The 9,840-nt window shown below is 35.1% G+C and overlaps 1 protein-coding gene across 1 annotated transcript; it reads right to left on the bottom strand.

Annotated features, from left to right (window-relative positions):
• Positions 1 to 5,641: 5,641 nt before the first annotated feature.
• On the bottom strand, positions 5,642 to 8,259 carry LOC119681150 (cyclin-H-like). Its single transcript, XM_038094253.1, has 5 exons — positions 7,964 to 8,259; positions 7,514 to 7,912; positions 7,225 to 7,453; positions 5,912 to 6,023; positions 5,642 to 5,854 (listed from the first exon to the last, which is right to left on the bottom strand). The coding sequence occupies exons 1-5, from the start codon at positions 8,078 to 8,080 to the stop codon at positions 5,734 to 5,736; spliced, it is 978 nt and encodes a 325-aa protein (XP_037950181.1). The 5' UTR covers positions 8,081 to 8,259; the 3' UTR covers positions 5,642 to 5,733.
• Between the last annotated feature and the right edge of the window lie 1,581 nt (positions 8,260 to 9,840).

Here is a 9,840-nt window from a genome sequence, read left to right as displayed (position 1 = left end):
GAATCAGCTTTGCCGTCCATCTTCCTCTTAAATCGGAGTTCCACCGTTGTTGCCAGATCTGAAAAGTTTGTTCTCTTATATCTTGAAGGTCTGTTGAGTTGCTTGTCGATCTCTGTTTCCAGCGTTTCTTCCGTTCATGTGCCTGAAGGTCGATAGGGATGATTCCACTAATCACCAGAACTGCAGGCTCGGATACGGTTCGATATGCAGAAGCTACCCGAAGTGCAGCAGTCCGCTGTACAGCTGCGTAAACTTTCCTCCTACATTCAACCTTTAAGGCGTTTGCCCAAATCTCGCACCCGTAAAGTAATATTTGATTTGTGGTCGCCATAAGTAATTTTCTTTTACTCTGGGTAGGACCTCTCACGTTAGCCATCAGTCTTCCTAGCATCGTAACAACTTTGCTTGCTTTTGCCGCTGCTTGTTTTATTTGAGCCCAATAAGACAACTTAGAGTCTAGTTTCACCCCCAAGTATTTGATCTCCTTTTTCGTATATATGGTGCTGTCGCAAACGAGCATTCCAATTTCCAACGGTATATTACGTTTAGTGAGTACCAGCAATTCAGTCTTTTCGGTGGCGAGTTTAAGACCGTGTGCATTTAGCCAATTTTGCACTTGTATCATCACCATGTTGAGCTTCCGCTGAGCGTTTTCCGTATTTCTTGCCGTAATTACTGCTGCAATATCATCTGCGAAAGCAACGAGGTGTGTGTCATCAGGCATCTTGGATTGCAGGATTCCATCATATACCACGTTCCACAAATCGGGGCCCAAAATAGATCCTTGTGCTACACCTGAGTTGATACATTTTTCTCTTTGTCCTTCCTGAGTATCATAGACAAGTAGGCGATCTTTCAAGTAGCTGCGGATCATCTTCATTAAATACGGGGCAATTCTGAATTTAGTACCTAGAGATTTTAGAATACTTTTCCACTCTACGCTGTTGAAGGCATTTCGAACATCAAGTGTTGCGAGAAGCACTATCCTCCGCGAGTAATGGTTTCCCGTTTGTGCAGTTTCTACTGTATTTACTATGTCTTCTATAGCTCCTAGTGTTGATCTGCCATTTCTGAAGCCATGTTGTCTACTTAAGAGGCCGCCGGCGTCGTTTATCGCCGCAGCGAGTCTTGGTTTTAGTAATTTTTCAAGCAGTTTACCCGCGGTGTCTAGTAAACAAAGTGGCCGATATGCTTCTGCTAGCTCAGGGTTTCCTTTTCCTTTGCTTATCAGAGTAAGCTTCTGTTTCTTCCATGCTTCCGGAAAGACTCCGTTAACTAGACATATGTTGTACATGTCCAATAATATTCTTGATCGGTCTTTTGCTAAAATTTTTAGAACTTCAAAAGGAATCCCATCCGGCCCTGGAGCTCTATTATTTTTTAATGAGTTCACTGCTTTTATTAATTCTTGCTCTGTAAATTGCGGTGAGCTTTCCTCTATATGCAACTCTTCATTGTCCTGTAGTGGAACATGTGTCGGAAAGAGTGAATCAACTATATTTTTCATTCTATGTGATTCGAAAATAGGGGGCGGTTGTCTAGACCCCAACTTTTTTAACACGATTTGGTACCCCAGCCCCCAAGGATTATTGTTTATATCATTTCGGAGCTCTTCCCACTTTCGTTTTTTGCTTTTAGCTATTTCCAACTTTAATGTCTTCCTGGCGAGTTTATATTCAGCTGTTTCTGCTTCTGCCAAATTTCTTCTTCGGGTCCTGGAAAGTCTTCGCCTACATTGAAGGCAATTTCTTCTTAATTGAGCAATGTCCTCTGTCCACCAATAGGTAGCTTTTCTGTGAGTTCTCGTTCCAATTTTTGGCATTGATGCGTTGCAAGCTTTTGTTATGATTTGCATAGTTTGCGTTACTCGTGTTCTTGCATCATTTGCGAATTGAGTTTCTAAGGTGCTTCTGTCGAGAGTGGTGAGAAAATTTGTGATATTTAGCTGCTCGAGCTTCCATTTTCGTGTTCCTCGTCGTATATCACTCGATACTTGCGTATTACTAATCTCAAAATCGTATTTTATATATTGATGATCGCTGCCGGTGTATTCTTCAAGTACTTTCCAGTTCTTGATTGCACCTGCAAATCTGTCTGAAACTAAAGTAATATCGGGAATTGTGCCTTCACATCCGGGTCTTCTGAAAGTTGCGGTGTTGCCAGTGTTTGCTATTGCCAGTCCTAATCTAGCTGCCATGTCCAGAACGCGTCTACCTCGAGAGTTTGTCGAAGATGAACCCCATTCTATTGCCCTTGCGTTGAAGTCGCCTGCAATAATTACTGGTCCTTCAAACTCTTTGGCTGTATCCTCAATATTATTGAGTTTTAATTGAAATTCGTCTATGAGGTCGTTTGGCGACAAGTAGCAACTCATTATTGTGCAGTCTTGAGTTTTAATCCACACGTAACTATTTTCGGCACCACTGTTTGTTGTAATAATAGAACCGTTCGGCGGTAGCCAGAGGGCTGCTGTACCAGTGGTATCTTCGAACCAGTTTCCTGTGGGTATTTTTCTGTATTGCTCACTGATAATCACTACTTTTGTATTTTTTTCAAGTACTATTTGCGATAGAAGACCATCTGCCGTTTTACTTCGATGCATGTTTCCTTGAAGAATTGTCATCTTTTATTAATAAGCGATTTCCTAGATTTAACGCATCTTCCTGTTCCTGGTAAGTGATCGAATGTTGTAAGTCCTTCCTTCAAACATAGGCAGCACTTTGGCGGGTTGGTACAATCTCGCATTTTGTGGCCATTTTCTCCGCATCGGATGCAAAGTCCTTTTCTGTCGGGCCCTTTGCAGTTATGCTGAAGGTGTCCAATATCAAAGCATTTGAAACATCTCTTCGTTTCCTCGAGTGGTTTCATTCTACACCTGACAAGACCTACTCGAATACGGTCTTCTTTGAGCAACTTTTTCGCTGATTCCGCAGAGATGGATATGTATGCTCTTCGTTGTTCTCTGGAATTTGCGCCAGATATTCTAACGTTTATTTCCTCCAGAGGACTTTGAAGCTGGTTTCTTACTGCTGTTATGACTTCGTCCTCGCTTGTAAGACTATCCAAGTCACGAATCTCTATTTTCATATATGCTTTTAGTTCAGTAACTGTTACTGCTTCTCCCATTTTCACTTTGATCTCTGTGCAGAAGTCGTCTCTCTTTCCTCCTTTTTCGAGCTCCAGGAGTACCGCTCCACTGTTTGTTTTCCGAACCGATCGAATTGCTATATCGGCGGTTTCCGGCTTAACTTTTGTTCGCAATTCCTTTAAAATATCTGCGTAGGTGTGACCTTCTGTGGGCCGAACAAGAACGGCTTCTCGTTTTAAACGAGGTCTATTTCTGTCTCGCTTTTGTTTCTCCTTATCCATTTGTTTGTTCCCGTTGGAGTCCTGCGTTTTTGCTTTTCTTCTTGAGACTGTCTGCCACTTTTCCGCTTCTATTCTTTTAGAGGCCTCTGGGGTTGGGACCTCCTTTTCTAATAGAAGTTTCTTGCCACTTCTTTTAGCAGCTGGGCTTGTCGCAGTTCGCTTTGGTCGAACTGCAACAAGTGCAGCCGGTTGTATTGTTTCAGCTGTAAGAGCGCCTTGGCTTGTTTTTTCAGCAGTCATGCGTTTTTCCTCTGCGCTCCAGTTGTGACGATAGCTGTCTGCTATCTCTAGTAATTCCCAAAGTTCAGATATGCCGTCTCTGATCTCTAGCGAAATGTTTCGTTGTCTCTGCGCAACTTGTTTCATCCTGTCTATAATGGTTTTGCATTTATTTAACGTCACTGTTTCTTCTGCTCTCATTTTCTGAATGTATTCACACCTAGGTGAGCTGGATGCTATCGCTGGTGCTCTAGATATATCTGGTGTGCCTAAAGTTTTTGAATTGCTCGAGCTTGTGGCAATCTTTTGTATAGGCTTTTCGCAGTTTTGCGAGGTCGCGGGTGATCGCTGTATTTTATTACTCCTCTTAAAACCTGTCGGAGTATCACTTTGTTTCCTTTCTTCTTCGTTTGTTTGTTTATTATTCATTTTATTTTATGGGTCCCCACTTAGAACCGCTATCTTAATGAGTTGTGCAGTTACCTTTTTAATGATTCCATGGTTATCTATGCTATGCAGGGAGGCCATGCGAGGGTTGACTATTGCACCTTATGAATGCAAAAGCCAGAGCCAAATCAGGAGCTGAACAGAGCGTTGCTAGCTGCCCCTGCACGCCAATTTAATGGGACTCAACTAAGAACGTATTCTAAGGCCTGCCAAGGTTTTAACGGGACGGAGGTGACTACGGCATTAGCCTGGAAGCCATTTCCACAAGGTGTCACCCTTGTGTAATCAGGTAACAGAATACCGTAGTCGCCAGCCCATGGCAAAACTTTTCCAAATATAATTTAAAATCATAGTCCATTATTCATTGCGTAGTCCATTTTAACTGTGAATTTTCCGGCAGCCGCCCCTGACATGGGGTACAGACGCTGCCAACTTCTTTCTCCCACGTTGGTGCTGCAGCCGCTCCTAACATGGAGATCAGACGCTAACACTTCTTTGTCCCTCGATGGCGCGTCAGCCGCTACAGCGAAGAAGCACACTGCGCGCTTGTGTCTCCCTCGTTGCCATCCCGGGATGGTGGACGCTTACTTTGAGCCGGCGCCTGCTCGGCTCAGCTCAGGGGCTTCATAGGGTTTCTGTGACCTTTTAAGCCACACCCTCCGACGCCTGGCTGGATTTTAGTCGCCTCGTACGACAGGCATGCCTTACCGCGAGAATATTCTAACCCCTATCCCGCAGGGGGTATTAAACGGTATATGAGAGCAAACAAAGTACATATATATCGACTACAAACGGAAATATGCCTCGCCCGCACGCCGAGATGGTTGCTAGCAACTATACTTTTGGAGCTGTCAAAGATTTCATAAATCTTGGCACCATCGTAACAACAATAATGTCAGCCCATAGACTACACGATGAATTACCATTGCCAATATGTGCTACTATAGGTAAAACAGACAATTAGGATCTGGTGATGGAGCTCTCGCAACCAACAAAAGTTACGTGGGTGTAAGCCATCTTATCTGTACTTTAATATAACACAAAACTATAAACATTATCATTTAATAATGAAACACTGGGAGTAATTCAAGAGGTAAGTATGATATTTTTGGCTTCCAGGAATTTGCAACTTCTATCACATCCTAATGAACCATGAGTTGTATAAAATTTACTATGAATAGCTAGTATAGATGAAGAAATTCTTGCGGTAAATGTGTTTGAAATGGTAGGTAGAGGAAGAATACATACTGCAAGAAATGTCTCAAGGTGGAGTGACGAAGTTAAGATAGCATTAAACACGCTTGACGTGCACGACTAGAAAAAATGCATCAGCAAAGGTAACTGGGAAAGAGTGATGGATTCGGCTAAGCCCGATAATCGGATGTTATGGTTACATTTATAGCTTAATGAAAAATTCTTTTAGCCACCAGATTCTAAATACAAAATACCAACCACTTCTTACGAGAAGAAATTCTATTGATGCAACAAGCAGGTAAGAAAATTATTTTGTATTATAATTTTTATACATATTCCTTAATAAAAATCTATTAATTGTATATCTTGAAAAATTTTGTAATAATTTTTACGATAAATTTAAGTTTCTTCTGTATTTCATATTATTTACAAAACATGTGAATAACAACTGATGTATAGTACAAAGTATTTTATAACTATAGTTAAATTATAACTTATTGGAACTTATTGACTAGTGTTTAACATAGACATTTCAGCGCTAGAATCCAAACCAACATGGTAGATAGTGTGTATAGGTAAATCCATATCATCTTCGGCAAACAATCTTCGCATACGTTCTTTGTAGCTAATAAATATAATCACATTTAATAAATTTGTAAAAAGTGTAATATTTTCCACTTACGCTTCGCTATCAATATTATTATCCTGATTTCGGCATACGTCTAATTTCCTTTCGATATGTTTAACAGCATCCTTGTTTGGTTGTACAATGGTTTTTACCAAATAACGAATTTCTTAAAGAAATAAATAAATTACAAACATTAAATAAATATTGAATAATATAATTTTTAAATTATATTACTTAAGAATAATTTGAACTTCAGGATAATTATATTGTAAATCAATAAATAAGAATTACTTCAGAATAATAATAATAATATAAATAATATAATAAATAATATAATAATAACAATAATAATATAAATAATAATAATAATATAAATAATAATAATAATATAAAATAATAATAATAATAATAAATAAATAATAATAATAATAATAATAATAATAATAATAATAAATAATAATAATAATAATAAGAGATAGTAAATGATTATATATTAAAATCAACATAATTAAATAAGGCAAAAAATATAAATATTTTAGCGTTCAAGATTAACAATACATTACGGGGGGACTAAAATAAGTTCGCTTATTTATAAAAATGGAATACACTTTTAACAAATAGAAAAAAATCTCAGCTAATTTAATACAGTATTCCGATATTTCATTTAAAATCTCATAGCAAGCAGTTAAATTGGAAGTATGAGAAAAGAAAACTTATTGACAAGAAGTTGGTGTAAATAACACTGCAATTCTAGCAAGAGACGATTGCATTCGCCATTCTTTACAGATTTAGCGTAACTTTAAGCCTGTGAAAGTATTTAATGAGTACTAAGTAGCATACAGAGAGAATGTTCTAACAACTGCGGTTTTGGAGACTCTAGCTTAAAAAAATTTTTATGGAGACCGATTTTTGCAAAACTTGCTCGAAATCTTTGACTTATAGTGCAAAAGTCACTTTATGATAAAGATTTAAGATTGACTCAGGACAACATTATTGATAATTTAGACTTGAAAGTCATGTCTGTATGGTGAATATTAATGACGACCCAAACACAGAACAACAATGAAACAAGAGATTAATCCACTCGTTAAATTCAGGCAACAGAAGTCACCAACAAGAGAAATTATCTCGAATTACTTCATAAAAGGTAAAACTTAGTAGCTAAAGGTAAAGTGTAGCTTTTATTCTTCCGCAGACTGGAGTACTATTCCAAATCAGCTGAATAAGTTTTTAATTTGTTACCAACTAAGCAAACTTTTAGTAGTCTTTTCTTTCAATCTTTAAAACATAAAAATTAAAACAGGTACAATATACTAAACTCGAAAAATAAAAGATATAAGTGAATAACAAAAAACAAATGAACTCACTTCGCACAGAATCAATAATAATTGGTAATTTATCCCTTGAAGAGAGAAACAAATTTTCCGTAACATAACTATCCAAGTTTTCTTGTTCCTTGCTTGCAGCATGCAAAATTGCAGCTAGAGCAATTTGAGATGGTGAATAGAGCAGGCAGGCATCAGTGAAAAAAGTTTGATCAATAAATTCATCAATATGTGGACGCAAACGTTCTGGATTTGCCATTTCACTACGTGACTATAGAACACAATAATAAAATTAGTTATAAAATAATAATAATAAATAAAAATCATTTACTTTTATATCAATAAGGAACCCTTCCAGTGGCCTAAATGGATTATGTATTGTTAGGTAGTAGTTAAGTTTCTGCATAAGCAATAGTTCGTTTGAGAGTATAATGTTGACAGCTTTACTCCGATCTCCTTTCAGATTACCTACAAACTGCCCAATCGATACATTAAACTCTTCAACTTTACACGCCAAATAAACACATGTGGTCAATATTTCTTTTGGATGATAGTCCATGACACTGTTGTAGAGGTAGAATCGTTTGAAGTAATGAAAAGCAGTGCCAACCACACATTTTGGCATTGGTGGGTCAAAACGCCGACAGAAATCATTTAAATATATTTCCCATTGTTTTAAGAATATATGTTCCTCATCTGAACTTAAGAAATAACCAGTCTGCTCTTTCAACTGCAAAATTTCTATTAACATTTACTTGAAAGGATTTGTTAAATTACTTACGCTTAAATTTCCGCCATGTGTCTCTATGAATTTTGCATTCTTTTCTATGCGCAATTCTTGTAACTGTTCTTCACTAGCAAATGTCCAAAATTTTGACTGAGAACTTAATGAAAACATATTTTGACGAAATTTGTAAAGCTAATATAAACGCGATTGTTTACAAATGCCTTTTAACTGAATTTATCTGTCAGAATTTGGCAAATTAATTGGGTTGCCAAGCGTTAAGAATGAATAAAATAGTAGCAGAAAAAAGGTATTCCCTTCATATTCGAATAATAATTATTAAAACAATTTGATTAGTTTATATTTACAAATAAAATTACTTTTCTATTATATTTATAAAAAAGTTTTACTGTAAACAAAATTGATTTATTTTTAAATCAATTTTAAATCTCTAAATAATTAATTATTATTAATTTACAGTATTATTATTATACTATTTTTAATAAGTTTATATATATAAATTAAATTTCTGTATGTATATAATATATGAAAATAAAAATTTCTCAATATACAAATGAAAATTTACATTTGTAATTAATAAAAATGCGATATCTAAACCAGCAAAAAACAATTTTGGTTTTGGCACTAAAATAATTATAAAATACAATTATTAAAAAATTCGCTTATATTATTTACACATATTTATATAACTAAAATCACATGCAAATTTATAGTAAGAAATTACATTAAATCCTTAACCTCAAGCCATTTTTGTCACGTGTTAAAGGTGAAAACATCTGTCACTTTTATCGCTTGTCATACGACATGCTTTGTATTTGAGCAGATTTTAAAACTGTTATAATTTAATGTTGGCACAACTAATTCCACAACAATAAAAGCACTTCCAAAAAAGACATATCGTTGCGTTTTTTATTATCAATCGCAAAAATTCACAATAAAATACTAAACAACAGATCCGTTCTTAGCTTCTTCAGGGATTGCAATATATTTATTAAAACTATATATAAAAACTATATTTAAAAACTATATATAAAACTATATCACGTATTTTATATATATAAAATAAAATTAGAATAAAGAAAAATACTAACCAAAACTTATTTATCACAGGTTGTGAATAATAATAAGTGGGTTTTATTATTTAAGTTTTTAAAAATATATTTTTTTATTTTAATTTTATTATTAATTAACTTATAAGACGGAAACTTTGTTTAATTTCTTTGAAGTTTCTTTTACAATATAATTCGCTGCCAGAAACTCATTGTTTAGAGTTAAATTTTTTATTGTGAATATGCTTTAAAATTCAAATTTATGTAAAATTAAGACTATTATGCTTAATTCGACATTCATTCAAGAATGTGCTATTTTTTGAACAAAATTCATATAAAAATATGTATGAGTTTAATATAATATTATATAATAATAATAGGAGTATTTAGGATGCCAGTGTATCGTTGAATGTGCATCATTGCAAACTCAAATAATCGTGAATACACTTTGTGAATATTAGTCTTGAAAATATTTAGAACAGCTGATTTTTTTTTACGTATTTATTTACTTGTAAAATATAACAGAGATTCGATATGCATAATTTTAACAATGTCAAACAAAATTAAAAAGCAGAATATATTGACATTGTCCGACATTGTTGGATGTAAAATATATATAAAATCAAACTATTCCCCGAATTAAACCAATCTTGACACTTTCGCTTAAGCATTCGCCAGCAAACAGTTAAAAAAGCAGTATTATTCACAATAGAGTCCGAAAATCAAATATGCAAGAGGTAATTGGTGTTGAAAGTTTGATCTGGAATGCAAATTCATAAGAAAGGGAAATGTTTTTGTAAAATTAAATAATTTTGCACATGCAACGATGCACAGACATCCTGAATACCCTTAATATAAAAAAAA

Source organism: Teleopsis dalmanni, chromosome 2 (assembly GCF_002237135.1).
Source record: "Teleopsis dalmanni isolate 2A chromosome 2, ASM223713v2, whole genome shotgun sequence".
NCBI classification, from domain to species: Eukaryota; Metazoa; Arthropoda; class Insecta; order Diptera; family Diopsidae; genus Teleopsis; species Teleopsis dalmanni.
The sequence above is the reverse complement of the archived record's forward strand: the minus strand, read 5'-3'. Positions and strand labels throughout refer to the sequence as shown.

Bases quoted from the DNA above. Each gene is read 5' to 3' on its own strand.
- LOC119681150 (XM_038094253.1), bottom strand. From the start codon at position 8,080: ATGTTTTCATTAAGTTCTCAGTCAAAATTTTGGACATTTGCTAGTGAA. The intron at 7,454-7,513 runs GTAAATGATTTT...TGTGTTCTATAG, and splicing joins GGTTCCTTATTGATATAAAA to TCACGTAGTGAAATGGCAAA. The intron at 5,855-5,911 runs GTAAGTGGAAAA...TATATTTATTAG, and splicing joins AATAATATTGATAGCGAAGC to CTACAAAGAACGTATGCGAA.